Source organism: Melospiza georgiana, chromosome 2, assembly GCF_028018845.1.
Source record: "Melospiza georgiana isolate bMelGeo1 chromosome 2, bMelGeo1.pri, whole genome shotgun sequence".
NCBI lineage: Eukaryota > Metazoa > Chordata > Aves > Passeriformes > Passerellidae > Melospiza > Melospiza georgiana.
In genome coordinates this window covers 16,489,210-16,509,010 of record NC_080431.1, presented here as the reverse complement: position 1 = coordinate 16,509,010, position 19,801 = coordinate 16,489,210, and the positions used below count along the sequence as shown (strand labels likewise).

Genomic DNA, 19,801 nt, shown 5'->3' with positions numbered 1-19,801 from the left:
AAAAATGGAAAGTAATGATTGTATTTGTTGTCAAGAATAATTTAGATACGCATAACTTTAGAGATACTTTCAACATTCTTTCACAAATACCAATAAAAATTAAAGCACCCTTGTTGGTTACACTGTTGGAGAAGGGAGTATGATCAATACTGTTTTAGTATAAAGGTAAACTCCGGGGACCTCCATTTTTTTCTGTCACAATAGCATGCAATAGCTCATAAATTTATCAATTTACCAATTTATCTCATAAAATGATACGTGCCTTTGATAATTAAAGTACTTGTGACACTTGTGTCAGTCTTAAACCCCCTGCATGAGTGTTCCTGGACAGTTTTGCCTGTGGTCCTGTTTGCATTGTCTTGCCCCTCCACCATGGCAGCATTTATTTGATTGACCTCATTGCGAAGGTAATAAACTAAGCTGCAGCATTAAAAAAAAAAAAAAAAAGAATAAAAAGGTCACTGCATTTAGTACTCACATAGTTTAATTCCAGGGTGGGTTTGATGCATTGAAGTGGCAGGACAAGAGTAGGGCTGGGACTGCAGAAGGGAGAGCAAACATGGGGCAGGTCCCAGGAAGAAAGGTCTCTGTGGCTTTACCCATTGTGACCCAGCCCTGCAGCAGGTCTCAGGGGAAAGGCCTTTGTCACGTCCTTCATCTTGCCCTTTGGGTGCCTTATACCTCTTATTGGCAGGATCTTTTTTTTTTGGACGAACTCTGAAATGGATACTCAGCTTGCTTCTATAATAGCCTGTGTTTATTAACTTCAGAAAATTTTGATTAATTTTTTGATGAAGTATGAGATCTTTAGTATTGACCTTTCACTGGATGAATGACCTTAAGCTTATTGTTTCTAATTTTAAATAACAAGCATGGATTTTGAAGCCTATTTGTGTCTGCTTAATCAGTGGAAGATATCTTATTGCTGAAACATTATCTGTCTGCTTCTTACAGTTTTTAAATAAGCTGCTCACAAAATATTTACAGCTGAATCTCAATGTTCATAAATGTTTGCACTTCTGCTGACCTTTACATGCAGGAATACAGGTTAGGAAGATGTTTAATTTTACTCAACTATAACTTTTCCATCACTCAGGAAGTTGCCTTAGAAAAGAATGGATTTTCAGCCTCTCTTCTAAACCATGTTATTTCCGTTTCTGCAGTGAGCACTATTTACTTTTCTTCTTGTACCTAATTAGTACTGCATTTTTGTAAACTGTCAGATAGCAAGCTCTTCCCTGGATGCTCATGAAGTATGCTTTTATTTACAAAATGCAGTCTGCAACTGAAGTGGTACAATAAAAATTATGTTGTATGCTTTACAAGAGGAAAAAAATCAATTTTTGTCAGCTTCCTGTCTAGTCAACAAAGAACCATAAAAGAAAGAGAGGACTGACAAGTTTGTTTCCTTTTGCGTCTGGCAAATGTTGCACACTAAAATAATATTTCCTGTGGCTATTTTGCTCTCATGTTCCAACATTTCAATTTTTATTAAAACTGGATTTTCAAATGTCAATTTGGAAAAATATGGGTTGGAGAAAATTTTGTCTGTTTTTCATTTGGGCCAGACAAATAAATTAGAGAACATGTCGATAGCACCAGTTTTAACTTGCAACTATGTTTCAAAAATGGCATCCAGTTGACCTGTCATATAAGTAAAAGTGAGTTCCATGGCTGAAAAATAAATTGTAAAGAAAAAAAGTTGTTTGACAATCAATCTATGTTATTACTCAGTTACTCTATTAATTCTTATTGCTCTTTAATTGATATGTTTATTTGCAGTGCAATGTGCATTTAGAATGTCACAATCCAGTTGCAAGTGAAAATGGGTTTTGGATTAAGGAGCTAATTTGCATGGGAAGACATGGCACTATAGTTTCTACCAGTATAAATATTCTGCTATGCTTATGTAAGGGTGGATTTCAGAGTAAGTTACAGGTTCAGGCTAGAGGACTTCAGGGCAATATAAATCACACTGAAGATTTGCACTGCCTTTCTCTGAACTCCTGTATACCATAAGGCTCTTAACTAAGAAATGAATACAACATGAGGTGTAACTACTGGAAATGTGCATTTAATGGAACAAATTGTGAGTTGGAACCATCTAATTTGCACCGAAATCCTCTTTCCATGTAATTTTGATGTTCATTGGATGGACAAGACAGCAACATCCTGAAAGAGATCCAATCCATCCACTCTGATGCACACAAATTCTGTGAGCTCTTGCAAGTCGTTCAGGTTATTGATAGCTTTTATTCCAATGTTGGGATACTGCTGCCCATCAGAGAGCAAAATATGTGGGCTCCTCTCCATAACTCCTAATTCTCAGAGAAGTTTTGTCGTCCATAGGGGGAGGCTGTGGCAAAGCTCATCATGGTTTTTGTTCAAGTCAGGTAGAAGGGAGTCAAACTGTCATAAGCTATGGGTGTCCAAGTGTGTTTGTTAAAGACAGAGCCTGTTGTTCACTGAGGGAAGTATTTTCCTGCTGCTGGCATTGTCTGTGGAGGATCTAGAGCCAGCACCTTGCTGCAGATGTGAGGTGGTGCCTCAGGGGCATTACTGAGTCTTGCACAGCAGACCTGTGAACTGAAATAGTAATTTAGGGGTTACTTCTCAATTATCTGTCCAACTGCTGAATGCCACGTGTGTTTTGAGGGTTGAGGTTTGTTTTGGAGTCTTTTTTTCCTCCTATTTTCTTCTCTCTAAACTCTTTCTTAAGAGACACCACCACTTGGAAAAGCCCAAGCGTTTCTGCTTAGCTGGTGCTTCTCAGAAAGGAAAAAAGTGTCCTTTGGGATAATTTCTTTGTAACAGCAAAAGAAAGTAAAAACCCACTTTTTTTACTTCTGGCCAATCATCTTTGTGATCCTTCACAGGAGCTGAGTCCTCACTTTTCTATTGAGCAAGGGCTTTTGTTAAACCATGAGCTTTGCATTTAAGAGGAATATCTCTTGAAAGTTGTGACTCTTCAACAGTCAGGGAGACCCATATGCATCTGGAGTCTTTAGATATGCAGTAATGTCCTTTGAAATGTAGCTTGAACTGAGCGGATTATTTCTGGGGTTTGCAGAGTCTTTAGGAGAAAAGATGTTGGTGTGTCCTGAAGAGAAAGCAGCTCATAATCAATGGCATCCTTGATGGAGAAAAGACAAAATTCAGTGGCCTGTTAAGGAGCAGAGAAAGCAATACTTCCCCTTATGGCTCTTTAGGAGTCCAAACTGATAAATGACTAGTGGTTTGTTGCTAAAATTATCAGTGTAACAGAACTAAAGTTGTGAGATGGAGCTGAAGAGAAGGTGCCCTGATAGATTAATGACTGGCAATTTGTTAAAATATTTGAGAGAAAATGCATGGTGTAGACTTCCGGTACTGCTTCCAGTCCAAAAATTATGGTAGTATTATAATGCAAATAGTCAAAAAATGTATTTCATTTTAGGAAGTACTCTTCCAATTTTAGACCTTCCCTGTGGTGCTGTAGTTTCTAGAGCTGACTGTCTGCAAGAAGTGGCTGAAATCTTTCACTAGGGCAATTAAATACAGCTTTTTTTTTTTTTTTTATCTTTACTGTAACAGTGACATTGCCATAGGATGAACCATGAACCTGCTTGGAAAATCTTTGAGATCTGTGGGGAAGAAAAGTGGGTTAAGTAGGTTTATCAAATGGATTTTTGTGTATTTTGGCTGGCTGCTAAGTAGACTAAACATGCTACATGCTTTTTAAATCCTGTGTTTGACAAGGATGTTGAACTGCTGTGGTTACTACTGCTGCTTCCAGAATACCATAAGGCTCTTAAAATGTACAAATTAGTTGCTCATTAACAATCTTGTGATTCATTGTTGAGTCTGTTGGTCAGAGTGAGGCCATTGTTATCCTACCTGTCTCCTCTTCCCAGTATTGCTGAGGAGATGGAGCTGGTGTTGTGAAGTGCAAACAATGTATTTAAAATTGTTTACATTGATTGTTACTATTTAATTGTGAGAAGTTTTGAAAAAGTTGAGGCTCCTTTCAGAATAAAAGAAAACATCACATGTTTTGCTCGAGAAATCACTTGGACAGCTCTGATAAATTCATGCAACAGAAGTTGCATGTGTTCTAGTAAAATTTGCTAATCTTTAAATGCCCTGACAGAGTCTCCTGGAAAGGTTTTAGGGGCAAGTTGTATATACCTGCAGCATGCCATGGAGGTCAGTGGAGTCTTCCATTGAGGTTTTCCTTGCAGAAGCTGCCACATTTGACAGGTACGGGCAAATCTTCTGTTAAGGTCAGACGGGGCTGTGCACTGTGGATGTTGGTGCTGTGCTGGTACAGCCACAGCTCCAGGGAGTGATTGCAGCACTGAGGAGCTGCTGCCTGAGCCTGTGCAGAGCCTGGCTGCAGGTCAGCCATACCCACTTAAAGCCACAGTGTTTCCTGAGTAATGCAAGCTCAGGCTTGGGAGAGCTGAAGGGTAAGGAACTGCTGATGGGGAGCAAAGGACTAAGAAAGGAGCAAGGAGACCCTGGTCATGCAGTGTATGTGACATGAAGGCAGGAGCCCTCCTGGGACAGACATTTCCGTGGTGATGGTGTTACCTGGAAGTGCACACAGCCTCCTCCACAGGTGATGGATCACACTGCAGGAGGATGGTGAAAGGAAATAAGGAGCTGCACAAATAGTGCCCAGGGGAAAGCCCTGCTCAGGTGGTGTGAGTTCAGGACACAGCAGTCTGTGCCTCTGCTGGAGTGTGTGTCGCCTGGGTTTCTCCTCTGCACTCAAACACAGAATTCCAGTTTATCTTTTGTGCTTTTCTCACATGCCTTGGTGTGCATCCCAACTAAGAGGATATTGCTTCTCCGTTTATTTAGTCTAGGCGAGAATGGTGGGGGCTGAAGATCTCTGCTTCCCAGCACTGTGTTTTCTAAAAGCTGTTACTTCTAAATGTATTTGTTTATGTTGATGTTCATGTGTATCAGCTAAGGGAAGGGAAAGCACCGCTCATGGATGTGCTGTACACATTTGGAAAATGGCTTCACTGGCTTCCTGCATCTCTCTCCTGAGGCATCTCCTTTGCTTTTGGGTTTATGAAGATGCCTTGCTGGACAGAGGCTGCCGTGCAGGAGGGCTGCACCTCCCCTGCAGGCTTGCTCTTTCAGTGCGCTCACTCCCCAGCGTAATGGGGGCTTAAAGACAAGTTTAAAGGGAGGACTTAGTGATTGGCTGGACAGCGTGGCAGAGGTGGCCTCTCCATCAGGCCCAAACCCACAGCAGCCACAGGGATGTTCCTGTGCCCGTCATGGCCCATAGTGGCACAGCTCTGGGGCTGGTTGCTGCCATGGCATCCATCTCTTATCTCATTCCCAATGCTGCTTAGAGAGGGTTCCTCCCTGTGGGAGGAGAAGGGAGGGAATCCACCTTGACAGTTCCCTCTCATCCTGGTTCTGCCTCCAGCCTGGGTTGGAAAGCACTGGGAGGTGGAAGGTGCCTGGGAGGGGCTGCAATGCCTGCTGAGCTGGTGGCCACCACTGCCTCTCCCTCTCCCTCTGCCTAGTGTTGGTGGCATTGTGTTTTGCCTCCCTGCTGGAACTGTTTTGGGGCAGGCTTTTGACCACACTGAGTGCCCATACTCAGAGTTATTATGGGTACTCCCTGTGCTTGTGAAAATGGGGTTGTGCACTGAACAGCAAAGGCACAGGGGCCAGGGAAACAGACATTTCTGGGGAGCAGTGAAGCCCTGCAGGTGTGGATTTATTGAGAAGCCAGCAAGGAGACTGCCACCTGTCCTTGCACCACCAGCCACCACGCCATTGTAATGACACTGTTCCATTTTGCCAGGTTATGGCTGGATCCAGCCTTGTACCTCTGGCAGGTGCTGTAAGTGGTTGTGTGGATCCATCCCATAAGGCAGCAAGGACAGTTAGCAAGGATAGTTGAGTAAAATTGTGTGATTTGTTTCAGAGTCCACAACCTCTGCCTCATGAACAAGAAAGAAGTTTGATGCTTTGTTAGCCCTCCTCTTGTATATGTGGGGATTGCTAATGCCAGTTTCACCAAACCATGCAAGTTACAGGACAGGGGGCTTGGATCTGTTCCCTGCAGGATTTTCTTTGCACTTTGCTTTGTGAGCTCCAGGATAGTTGTATATAAGGCGGGTGGTGAGCTCTGCAACAGCCATAGGGGGGTTCTGCAACAGGATTTCCTGTCCTCTCTGCAGGTTTTTTCAGGTTAGCAAGATGAGGAATGGGAGTTTCTTACCTGTATCGACTGCCTTCAGTTTGCCTGTTCACAAAGCAGAAGAGCTGAGTGACAATTGTTAGCAGTGATTACCATAATTGAATTTAGGAGGGGTCGTGCCCTTTGAAATGTATTCCTGAAAGCGCCTGTCACTGGGTGTTAGGAAGCCCTGGAACATGCTCTAATTCTTAGCTGTCAGTGAAGAAACACCAGTGGCTGCAACACCAGAAGATCTTACTGGCACCTGGAATTTTTTTCACTTATTTGAAAATAAAACTAACAGTGGAGTTCTTGTATAGGAAAAGAGTACAAAACCTGCTGGGTGGATTGGTAAATACAGTCTTCTCTGTTGGAGGCTGAGCAGTATCTGACAGTCCATGGAAATAAGCCTAGTAGATAGTTCAGTAGATAATGCTCATGGGAGGCTTTTTTAGTTTGTATTCACAAAGCAGTTATTTGCTTTGAGCTGTGCAGTATGGAGTTCTATAATGTGATATTCTGAAATTTCCCTAAGTAAGCAGATACCTTGATTGTTTCCAGAGCTTCCTGTAAGAGAATGTAGCTGGAGGAAACAGTTGTTTTAAATATCCTTTCTGTCCAAATACGGAACAACAGGAATAACTATATTTCCTGTGAACTAACGGGAAGCCCCCTAGATTTGCATCACTTTGTGCAAACGTTGTTCACATCACCAACAGGAAGGTCATATTCACAAAGCAGCCTTTAGGGTAGTCCCATGACCCTACCTCCAGGATAGACCCCTGGGGAATTTGGAAAAGAATGTGAAAAATGAGGTCCCAGCAACAAAACATTTCAGCGCCAGCCATCTGATATTCTTTTGATTAAGAAGACACAACTCTTTTTAAAACATATTTTAAGTGAAGTACTTCCAACTGATGCTAATTTACAAAATAAATATTTTCATGAATAGTTAATTTAAAATCTACTAAATTCTGAAAATTTGCTAATGTTCCTTTGAGTGACTAAAGTACACTGGAGATAGATAAGAATCTGTGGTCTGTCTGCAATTTTTGCATGAACATCCTGCATGATTATGGTAATTCTAAAAACAACAACAAAACAGCCCTCCCACCAGCCAAACAGAAAAACTGTGCCAAAAATATATGAACAGCCCCCTCCTGTCCCAATAGCCATAACGATTTTTTCCGATTGTATTTTATAGAGTTTTTCTTAAAATTAATTATCTTCCAAAAATTGTACAAGGCTTTTCTCAGACTCAGAGAGTATTCTGAGTTGGAAGGGATCCACAAGGATTGTTGAGTCCAGCTCTTAAAGTAAATGGCCCCATACAGGGATTGAACCCACACTCCTGGTGTAACTAGCACCATGCTCCAGTCAACTGAGCTAAACTTCTAAATAAAACCAGAGCTGAATTGTTGTAATGAGTTCAGATTTCATCATGCACAGCAGTACTTCAGAAAGTGACTTGCCATTCTTTTCAGATATTACAAATATGTTAATTTGTAAACTTCTAAACTTAAAGTTCCCCTCAGACTAACAGCACTGCTCAACTCATGCACTGACATGCAAGTAATCGTGAAGTGCCACAGTTTTCCACTGACTGTGTAGGTTTGTGTTCACCTGGGCCAAAGCAATCCCCAGAAGATACATTTGAAGAATGACTCTGCATTTACAGAGAGAAAGGAGTGGGAACCACTTCTGCTTCCTCCTGTTACACTCATGTACATCAGCCTACAAGCCAAGAAGGTCTTCAGGAGAATGAGTATTGTAATCCTGAAGTTTAATGAGTGTTTGGAGATTTTTGGGTTGCATGTATTTCCCTTGCTTAAACACAGGCATCTGGTGCATGTGCAGGACATCTTGAATGGCACTGCTCTGCTGTCCTCTGATCTGCAGAAAATGGAAATGACACAACCAAGAACTTTAAATAGCTACTGCATGGCAGAAGCTTCCAGTCACTGCTGACGAGAGCTGAACTTAATTTGGTGACCTAGAGCGTTAAAGCTTCAAAACCAATAAGTCTTCCCTTGGTTTGGGGAATTCCCTGAACAGTCATAATTGGAGTCTACCCATGATTTGCTGGGAAAAAAAATTTAAAAAAGGAGATGAAGATAAGCTGCCAACATTGGTTTGTGAAGGGTCTTTCTTATTTGTTTTGTTTTTTAATAATGAGAAAAATAAATCTGGAGAGGTGGAAAGACTGGAGCTTGCTGACGTTAGAAAAAAATTGTCTTTTTGTCTGCTATTTTTCTGTCTGTAGACATCTGAAATTGATGGGTTTACAAAAGACATGAGAACTGTGCTCAACTTCTGGTCTTTGCTTTAAGTCATCAAAATGAAGGAATAGCAGATGTTCCTTTTCCTAAACCATTTTAAGAGTTGAAGTTCAAATAACCAGTTCAGAAAAACTGGCTTTGTATCAACTCCTTTAAGGGTGTATAACTAAATTTTGCTAATTGCTAAGACAGTGCAGATTTTTTTGTTATCTTCTTTGTTCTAGCTAAGTGTAAATCAGGAGTTTTAGCTACATGATTTTTTTCAAAGTTGTTAATGGACTGTAAAATCAGTTAACAAAATACTAATTTTAACTAATTACTAATTTTAACTAATACTAATTTAACTAATTTTAGTAGTTTCCTCTAGTGGTACTTTGTACACAAAATAGCAGTTCTGCTAATTCAGTAGTTATATCTAAAGGTTGAAGACAAGAATAGTAATACAGCCAGGGAGCTATTTTGACATTCTGGAAAGAGAAGAAAATATGAGAGGAATGCAAGATAAGTGTCCTGCAGTTGGCATCAACTCACTGTTTCTGTATTTGGTGGGATGTGAAATGTGAAGATATTATTGATCCAGCTCTCATGTCAGCTACATGAGTTGCATGCATGTGCACTTAGGAAGAAGTGCCTGCTACAGAGGGATGAATCTCCCTTGGGCTTCCAAGAGACTGGGTTTATACAGAGGTGGAAAGGGTTGATTTTGTGGTAAGAGGAGATTCAGACTTAAAGTTGTCCCTGTCAAACAGCCATCCTGTTTGCTTAGCCTTTCTTGTGTTTCAGCGTGAAACTGCTATGGTAATTCAGCTTAAAATGTAGTTTAAACTAAGGCAATATAGAGTGGGAAATCTTCACTATTTAATCGGAAAACATCATCAGTTCAAGCATCCCATCTAAACAGAAATTGTCATTTTCTAATGATTTAATCACAAGATGAAGTAATTATGATTATTTTTACCTTTTTGAAGCACTTTGGCTATGAAATAGGTAATTTGTGAATAACCAGAGAATTTTGACATCTGTTTTAGCCTCACCTATCCACAGGATTTTCTGTGATTTGAAAGACAATATATTTTGTGCAGGATTAGTGACTATGTTCCCTGGAATGTGATTTTTAACATGAACAGACTTAAGTGACCAGGGAGAGTTTAACTAAATTTTTACCTTATAGCTGTGCTTTGCAGGCTTCAATGTGAACTCTGTTGATACCTCGGCAATTGGCCTAAGCTGGTGGCTGCTCAGCAACTGAAATTCAGTAAGCAGAGCCTGAGGTGATGTTGTGGGAAAGGGAACTACATTTTGTCTTGAGAAATGCTCTTCTCTAAGAGAGTGTAGCTTCCAAGAACTGACTCTGCCTTTGTATTTTTTTGGAGATGTCTGTGGCCTCCAGAAATGGTGCATTTCCAAATATGGCAGTCATCTCCCTCCTAGGCTGCTCATCTGGCTGTTTGCATCGTTCCTGTGCAAGTTCCAAGCAGTAGTCCTCAAATGCCAGGAAAGTAGCTGGACGTGGAAAAACAGGGCAGAACGCAACAAGTCTGTAGCTGTGATCTGACAGATGTCTTACAGGCTGCCTTGCAGAGCAGAGTTTGTTCATCTGCTGCAGGGAATTTTAGCAGCTTTCTCAGCTCTGTCACTGACAGGGCTTAAGGCTTGTAAGGCTCAGTATGTGGGTCATGGAAGCCAGAGGTCCAGATTGGGACACCCATTCATTAGCGGGACTTGTTTTGGGCTATATGTTAATGTGATGGAAAATAGATAGGTGTCCTTTAGGCAAACACTCAGGCTGCATGTGGCACCTCTGTGTGTGTCGTGTTGAAGGGATGTAGTCTTTTTATAGTTTAATACTGATTTACTAGGATGATTCACTGAGCTTATCAGTTGCAGACAGTCTGGGAGAATGAAATGGAATGGAAATGCTTGTCAAGAAATGAAACAATTTGCATCACTAAAATAAGCTTTTGCTTCTGGGCAGACTTATATTTTGTGGGTGGAGTAAGATAAAATGAATGTCCTGTAATGTTGCATGAGAGGCTGGCCTATGGTGCAAGGAAGCTGTGGCTGTTTGAAAATTGTGAGTGTACCATGCAAAATAGGGGAGGTACCTGGTGCAGTGCACCTGGCCAATCTTTGGATTAGCCTGTAACTGGCTCCTAGACACAGGATAAAGAGACTGCCTTTTCATCTGTCACTCCCACCACAGATTATGCTTCCTGCCCAGCACTGTTCCTTCTCTGTTTTGGCACTTGGAGGACAGCAGTGATTGTTCCAAGCTCCCTGCAGTTTCTGGGGAAGGCGTAGTCTCTCTGAGGATGTCTGGGAGATAGGACAGAGTTATTTCTTTCTATTTGTCTCAATATCTCTAGTCATATATAGTGGGAAATCATTACGTGGATTATTCATGTCATGAGACTGATTTAAAACCAATGATTAGAAATGAACAATGATTTGCATAGTTTCAGTTTAATTGCCTTGTGATGATTCCTGTACGTGCTATAATCATCCTTCTCTCTTCCAGCATCTCATTACTTAAGTGCCCTTTTCACCTCCTTAAAGTGACCTCTGATCCACAAGCTTCTTCCAGTCTGGCCCTCCCCTTTTACCAGAGAAGCAGAAGGAAAAGCCTCATACTTCTTCCGAGTATAGGCAGAGTGTTATCACGTTGCTCAGATTCTAAATGCATTTTAGGAGTTGAGGATAATGCTGTCCAGCAGTGGCTGTCGTTGCTGGCCAACCTCCCACCCACCCACAGAGGTTGCATCAGTGGCAGAAGGAGATGATGTTGCTGTGGAATAAAGGCAGTGTTTTGTAGAGCAGGTGCCTGTTCTGGCATGGCAGGCTGCAGCCCTTGCCCCAGCAGGACCTTGTGCAGTTGTGCTCCCTGGTGCTCAGTACCTTCTTACCTTCCTTGCCTTTGGTTATTCTAATCTGAGGCATTAAAAACAGGAAAAATGGAATATAATGGACTCATTTTTGTGGGGACAAAAAGAGGCTCGAAAGCACAAGCCCATTCTTCTGGCTATGCTAAATTTGAGAACAAAACCATACTTAAATAACAACACGGTTTTTTTCTAAAACAGTGCATGTTAAATAATAGGCTGAAGGAAATATGCAGGGATTAACTTGAAAACAGATGTTTATAATGATTCAGTGACTTATGTTAAGTACATTCCCAGATGCAACTAAAACAGACTTCTGAGTTTAGGGGATGTGTTGATAAAACTGATAACATTCTACATGATTCTGGAGGAGGAAGTATGAGCTGCAAGCATGCCTCATCCAGCTGAGATCTCATCAGGTCTGAAAAACTAAGAGAGGTCATACCAGGTCACTCCTTGTAATGGGAGACCCAATGTTTTTCCAGGCATAACCATGTCCTGCAAGGAGTGAAGCTGATTATTCAGTGGGTGGCACGTTTCCTTTCTGATCCTTGCTGAGGTTCCACTGCAGAATGTCTAGGTGTTGTCTTCAGATCTAGTTCTCTTTCTGCATTATATGATAAAAACTCATTCTAATCATGTTAATTCTCACCTTTGTGTGAATTTATAATATAACATGGTATAATAATGTAAGTAAAAGTTGTAAATTGTCAAAATCATAACTATTTTTGCTTTACGTCAGTATGGAGAAAATTCTACTTCAAGAAACAAATTCAGTGGATGTACATATACAAAAAAAAGTGTCAACAAAAGCAATAAATTTTTTAGGAGATAGCACTGTAGTTTCATTGGACGGCCTTTTTTTTAAGTATTAAAGCCCCATTTCTCTTTGATGCTTTACTTTAAAATAAAATGTATTTACCAAGTAAAAATGTTACTGTATTATTTAGCTTTCTGGGTTAATATTTATTGGTCTCATTGGGGGCTTTCCAAATTCAAAACGGATTAGGTGCATTTTCTTTTCATTTCCCAGCAGTACTGAGATCCCAGTAGACTGCAGAGCCTGCAGGTGTAGAGGGACAGGTGCCCAGCATCTGTGCTGAAACTGTCTCAGGGGAGGTGCTGTCCTTGACTGCTTCTGAATAATGGCCTGAAGGGGCTGCTGAAGGATCTCCTGTGCGTTGGTGGAATATTCACTGATACAGATGTTCTGCTTCTTTTGCTCTGGTTTGTTTCTGAGGGGCACGACAACAGTAAAAGCAATTGACTGCTGAGTTGCTTCATGACTGTGAGGAGGAAAAGTAGAGATTGGCCTGATGCACTTTAGAGCATCTTTGGTAACACAAAGTGACTGTAAGATTTTACCTGTGCACCAGTTAATCTGACTTCTCTCATGTTACTGTATGGGCTTAAGCAAACTTTCCCTGCCCTGACCAGCCTTGCAGTCACTGGGGTGCTGCTGACATCCCTGGCTCATTGCAGTGTGCTCTGCCTGTCACCCACTTCAGACATTTAATTCTCAATTTCTTTTATTTTCAGGGATGTTCCGGTTGTGGAAAATGTGATTGCAGTGGAGTAAAAGGACAAAAGGTAAGTCAGCTCTGTCCATTTCATTTTCTTGCCTATTTCAACCACAGGGTATAAAATCCCCTGGGAGCCAGGTGAGCCACTGGGTTCAGTGAAGGCTTGCAGTGCCAGGGGCATGGCCAAGGCCAGGCAGTGCCATCAGCAGGGTTTCTGAGCAGCAGCCTCCTCTGTGGCCGTGGCTGCAGAGGGCAGGAGGGCCAGGGCTGGGGACAGGTGAATGCCTTCACTCTGGAGTGAAGCTCCCAGCCTAATGTGGCCGTGCCCTCTGTCCTCCCCCATCGAGTGGGATGCTGACCCTTCACTCCCACCTTTCCCTCACCTCATCTCCAGCGTCCTCAGTGGGCAGCAGGCTTGACATCCTGACCAGTTCTGGAAGTGAGGCAAGCAGTTCAGTTCAGGAAGGCTCCTCTCAGCATGCCGTGCAGATTGCTCTCCAGAATGGCTGTGATGCATCATAATCAATGCTCCCTGACCAGGGTTAGCCCTGGGAGGCAAAGACTTGCACTAGGAAGAGGGAGGTTAATGATCAACTTAGATACAGAAAAGGGTTGCAGGTCAAGAAAAAAAATGTAAAACTTTTGACAGAACCTTGCAATGAGTTTTAAAGTTCCCATTCAGTTATCCAAACTTCTTGTATATGAAAAAAAGGCACTTTAAAGTCTTCTTTTAAAGCAGTTACAGTGAAGAAAAATTACAGAGCACTTAAGCACTCTGTGAATTCCCCCTGTAACCTACCTGCTTTTGTAAATATTATAGACATTCAACCATCTCCTTATCTCTTCCAATTTTGCTTGTAGAGATTTTAATCTATGATGTGTTCTCCTGTGCATGCAAATGTGCTGTACATCTACCTTTCTAAATGAATGTAAACCACAGTTTTCTCATCCTGTGGTTGCTTTGGGTATGTGTTATGTGTTTTGAGGTAAGTTGTTTAGGTCACCCAAAGGAATACTTAGAAGAGATGGGGGGGTTGTTTGCTTTTTGTTTTGGGGATTGTTTTGTTCTTTGAAATAAATAGACAGCTGGTATTCCGTGTTGTCTGAAAGGCAATAGCTGCATATTTACGGATGATGGATTTAAGGATGTCTGTTGGTGGCTTTTCTTTGGTGTTTTCCACAACTAGGAATGTAAATTACTTAATTGGAGGCCCAAGCCAGATAATTTTCTTTGTAACAGAGCATAGATGAATTTGTGATACAGATAAAAAGTGTCAAGGTCTGGAGCATCATTCAGATGGAGTCTCCTTTTTTAAATGACCCATTAATGTCTGTTTAATAAAAGTCAACTATATATTGAAAACAAATACAGCAAAGATTTGGTAAAGGTTCAGAACTCTGAATTTATTCCTTGATAGCTTGATCTTATTGTTCAGTAACAAGTACAAATGAGTCACGGTAGAATGAAGGAGACATGTTATAACCCTTTTGTTGAAAGACATCAGTTTTCAGTTCATAAGGTATGCCAGCATCTTGTAACAAGATAATTTTTAAAAAATGATAGCTTGAGGAAATAGATAGTATTAAGCCTTATGCTTCATTTATTTCCAGCTGTGTTCCTGTCTGTTTGGTAGAGCTTTTGCTGGCATTTTTCATTTGCGTAGTCCAGAGAACATCTCAAATGTTCTGTTTAAAAGAAATAGATGCTTGTCTGATATGCTAGAATCCAAAACTACTTCACATTAATGTAGGCTGTTTAAAAATGTTGATGAGAGAAAAATATCAGTCCATAGTAACAGAAGGCATATTAAGTTCCAGTGTGGCAGTGTGCTCTCCATTCTTCCTAATGGGTTCCATCACAAATTTCTCTGACTTTAGCAGGTATATAATGAAGTATTCACATAATTTTAAACTTTGTAGGAAATGTAGTTATTGACATTAGAGACATCTGGACAAGTGAATGTCTAGTTATACCTAGAAAACAACACTCAAGACAGGCATTTGAAGGTATTTTGGAATGCATTTAACATGCTTAAATCTGGTTCAGATCAATGCTTGCTCATTATCTTAACTCTGTTTAGAAGATATTTAAGATTTTGAACAGAAAACTGAGTTTTATTTTTAAGAAATCTGCCCCCTGCCCTTCAGCCCTGCTCAGTTTTTATCCCGATTCATTACGTTTGGTGTCTGTCTAGAGTAAGGAATAGCCTGCCACTTGGTCCCAGGCCTGGAGACAGAACCTGGTGAGGGAGAGTAAGGGGATCATCCTTCCTGCTTGCCTCTGTAATATTTCTGCAAATGGCATTTCCAACAAATGCATTTGGATTTGGTCCCTGCTAAACGTGGTTCCCATTAACACACACATCAGTAATGGTACCTGTTCCTTCAAAAATCTATGTGAATGTTTCTTAATCAGAGGACAGATTAGAAAGGCTGATTTTAGCCAAGATCTGGGCTCGGAGGAGGCTGCCATGCCCAGCTCCTGTGGTACCCCAGGAGACCACATAAAAGAACATCTGCTCTCCACTTCTCATGTGGGAGGACATATCCACTCTACCCTCCACCATCCACAGCCAACATTCTGCCTGCCCTGGAAACCCTTTTGATCTGGCTTCCATGTCATGCAGAAGTGCACGAATGCTGAAGGGCCTTTTCCAATCCTCCCACACCACTTCACTGCCATGGGAGCCCCGGGAGCTGCGGAAGTGGGTGCTGGGTTTACTCTTTAATGCCTTAATTATTAACATCTGGAGAGATATTTCCTACTCTAGTGTGGGAAGAAGTTCCAGACCCAGGAGTTCCAGACTGGGGTTCAATTGAAATTCATTTGGCCAAATAATCATATTCATGATCTCATCAGAAAAAGTGCTGAAAATGGTATTTGACTTAAAAGCTGTGAAATGACCGGGAAATAGTACCCAAGAGCATTTCAGACATGGAAGAGTAAATCACATTGCCATATTTTTCTCTCTCCTTTGAGAATAATTTCATCAATATGATGGCCATATTTAGAGTACATTTAAAATATTCTCTCATCAGACTGTTTCCATGAAAATTGCATTTCTATGCCAAACTTCTTTAACATGACTCATATATTATCAAGGGCATATAATTGACAAATTCTAAGGGTTTTCATCCCTTTCAGAAAATTCAGAAAGTGAGTGTAATTGCAACAGATGGCCCTTATCCTATAAAGCCTTTATTATTACGCTGAACATCAAGCTGTTGTTTTAAGCTATATAATGTCAAATATCACATATTTTCCAAACAAAAGGTACAGAAATTTTAGAAAAACATAATATTGCTAAAATAATAAATAATACCATACTGTTTTCCATTAAAGAGATTAACCTAAAACATCTTCGTTTATTACCTCATACTTTTTTTTGGTCTTCTGCATAATAACTTGACTGTTCTCTTAAACCTCACTGAAGTGTGAGATCTGTTTAAACTGATTAGAGTGTTGAATGCTTGCCTGCATTTTATTGAGCTACTCAGAAGAAGACTGAAGCTGTGTTTACTCTTTTATGCCTACCTAGATTTTGAGAACAATTTCAAGCAGCTGTCTAGATAAGAAGTGATAGCTGTTAGTGTGTGCAGAAAATCATGTTAAGCATTTAATTACCATTCAGAACAAAGACTGCTCAGAGATGAGTAAAATTCTCCATGCACTGACTTCTTCTAAAAATGTTCCATCTCTCATTCATGACCATTTGCACTAGTTTTACTCTGTATCAGAAACAAGTGTAAATGAAGCCAACACTGGAACGTTGCTGTAAATAATGTAGAATGATTAATCTTCTTAGACTTATCAAGTTAGAATGCACTGAAGTAGAAATCCTCATTCTTTAGTATAAATATTTTATGATGATTTCACTGTCTCAGCATTACCCACTGAGAGTTGAAGTCAACAAGAGTATCAAACATGCTTTTGTCATTGAGCATGAAGTATTGCAATTAAAAAAAAAAAAACTTTGCTAGACTGAAGATAAGAATAGAATTAACTCTTAATGTACTGATGGTTTTGACATTTTTATTATTTGAAAGGAGGAAAACTTGAGCAAATAACATAATTTTAGCTTATATTTGTTTCCCTTATTCTGAGGCTGTATCTGTATTATTATGCCTACATAAATTTGAATTCTCTGTTTGCCTTGACGGGTGCATCACCCATGTGTGCATTGACCATGCTGCAGAAGTACACAGACTGGCTTTGCTTGAGGAATTTTGGATCTGGAAGCCAGGTAGCTCTGACTTAGACTGAGAGTCACTGGGACATCTCTGGAGTTCCCCATCAACAGGAGCAGGGACCAGTGTTTTCTCTCCTGCACACTTCTACAGCCTTAAAAATCACAGATGGTTTTGCTGTATGCAGGGTATTGTGCTTCTGCCTTTGCTCTGGATAATGAAGTTGACTGTTGCAGTGAATTTTTTTTTTTAAGGTTTACCAGACTGAGAGGACCTTTGAAGGTTTTCTGTCATTTTACATATCAAAAGATAGAACAGAAGTATTTCTAATATTGATGATTTAACACAATATAAACCCCTTTGTTGGACACAAGCCCTGGCAGTCAGTGGAAGATCACTATTAAATACTTTGAGTTTCCTTGAAAATATATCAGAGGTAGCAAGTCAGTTCCTTTAGTGGAGCAAATCAGTAATCATTATGCCTATATTTTCATAGTCAACCTTTATTATATCTTTTAGAATCAAGAATGTTAATTTTTTAAATCACTTTTCATTGACACTGCTTGGTTTTAGTAAGCACTGCTCAGTGTTCCTATTTAAATCCCCCAAGAACAAGAGGACACAGTCTCAAGCTGCACCAAGAGAAATATAGGTTGGATATTAGGAGAAAGTTTTTTAGTGAAAGAGTGATGGAGTACTGGAATGGTCTGTCCAGGGAGGTGGTGGAGTCACCATCCCTGGATGTGTTTAAAAAAAGGATTGGATGTGTTTATAAAAAGGTTGGATGTGGCACTCGGTGCCATGGTTTAGTTGAGGTGTTCGGGCATGGGTTGGACTCGATGATCTTGAAGGTCTCTTCCAACCTCGTGATTCTGTGATTCTGTGGAGTGGCTGCTGTAGGAACTTGGAGTCCAGCACCAGTTTATGCCTGAGTTGGAAAGACCTTGAACGGGGGACGTTAAGGAAACCTCAGCCAAACAGTGTACTCTGGAGATGGCCATAAAGTTGGAAAGAGGAGTGACAGGCAATGTGGGAGGCAAAATGTGTCTGCAGTCTGGAAAGGGCTAGTAGATAACATGAAATCATTTAATTATGCCTGAAAGGGCAGACTCAGAAAACAGTAATAAAATAACAGAGATACTGATCAGCTGCAGATCTGATGTTCTACAGGGAAACTTGTGATTCATATTTATGAAATTTGGGATATTGTCACAATGGTTTTTGTCAGTTCTGCTTTGACAGCAGTATATTTTTATTGATTTATCCTTTACTCTGAGAAAAATAATCTTTTGAATTCAAATCAGGGGAAAAGAACATAATTTTTCATGAAGAGGTCTGCTATTCTTGAAAAGAACAAAATATCAAACAAGTTTGATTAATATTGACTGTGATATGCTAAATGTTGATAAGTTGTCTACTCTTTCACAGCTGTCAGACCAAACTGCTAAGTGGCATCTAAACCCATCAGCTTTTCTTAGTTTTAAATAGTTATAGGAACCATTTGTCCCAATTGTCTCTAGCAACGTTTTCTATGTTAAGATACATTTTTGCACTCAGTACAGTGGGTATCTGTTGTGATTAATACAAACCAGTGGATTACACTGGTCAATTTATCTCTATGGAGAGAGGGCTATAAAAGCAGAAGTATTATGTGCTGGGACATGCTCATATTTAGTTTTCAGAGCTGTCTTGTGAAGGTATTCACAAAGTAATATTTCATTTGGCACAATATGACCTTCTAAGCAGCTGTTGCTAGATGCACTGTCTTTGATTTTAAGGGTATTGGCACAATGAGCTCAAGCTCTCTTCTTCATGGAATAAAACAAGCTCACAGAGCTTGATTTTATATTTGCACAACAACTGTTAGTGTATGCTTTCACTATGGTTTCTTGAAGGATTGCAGGGCTTTAGCTTGATCTGAAGTATGTGAGCCTCCAATGAGTTAGTCACGTTTCCCCAGTGTGAGATGTGAGATGTAAGAGATGAAAAGATATGTAAGGTCTCTGCTGCTCTGAAACCTTCATGCTCAAGAAGTGGAGCTGCCCAGTGCCTGTGCAATACCTGTGCATAGCTTGAAATCTTCCCAAATTTAAAATTATGTCTATACAGAGTCAATATCTGCTGACTAGATACATATTGAAAACCTTTGTCCTGTGCAGTTTGTCAGTATCTGGTCTAATTGCCCACTAAAACTCTGATGCTGCAGGGGTTTGTTGGTGTAACTTAGGAGTCTGGGACAGCAAACCCTGGGGTACGGCAGGAGCTACATTTTGTAGTTAATCCTTTAAGTTTCTTTAAATAATCCTGCTCTTCCAATTTATATTGTATTTGCTGGGATCTCAGACCAAGACAGACATTAAAGTAGACAGTTCTGTGATATGTCAGTTCCCACACAAGAATTTAATCCTCAATGCACTTAATAATAATCAGTTTCTGTGTACATTTTCTCTGTAGCAATATCCACAAGAAGTGACCTGGGTGTATATAGTTATCACTAGGGAACCGTAGTAATGTGGGATCTTCTTAAATCACTTTCTGGTCTTGCTAGCCAAGGGCAAAAAGTAGTTTGGGAAATTGGTGGTTTTTTGTTTTATTTTTTTAAATCCCATACCCCGTGGTAGTTGTTTGCTTCCTTTCTGTCAGCTACTTCTTACTTCAGATTTTAGACTTATGCTTTCAGAGAAAGGTCATAACTAAGATTAGTCACTGAAAACATCTGGCCATATGATGTTGGACTTCAGA

At 40.4% G+C, this 19,801-nt stretch overlaps 1 protein-coding gene across 1 annotated transcript in view; it reads left to right on the top strand.

Annotated features, from left to right (window-relative positions):
* The window catches only part of COL4A1 (collagen type IV alpha 1 chain), a 120,798-nt gene that overhangs the window by 35,719 nt on the left and 65,278 nt on the right, over positions 1 to 19,801 (top strand). Inside the window, exon 2 of the mRNA XM_058045832.1 lies at positions 12,888 to 12,938. Within this exon, the coding sequence (XP_057901815.1) occupies positions 12,888 to 12,938 (51 nt within the window). The remainder of the gene's footprint in view (positions 1 to 12,887; positions 12,939 to 19,801) is intronic.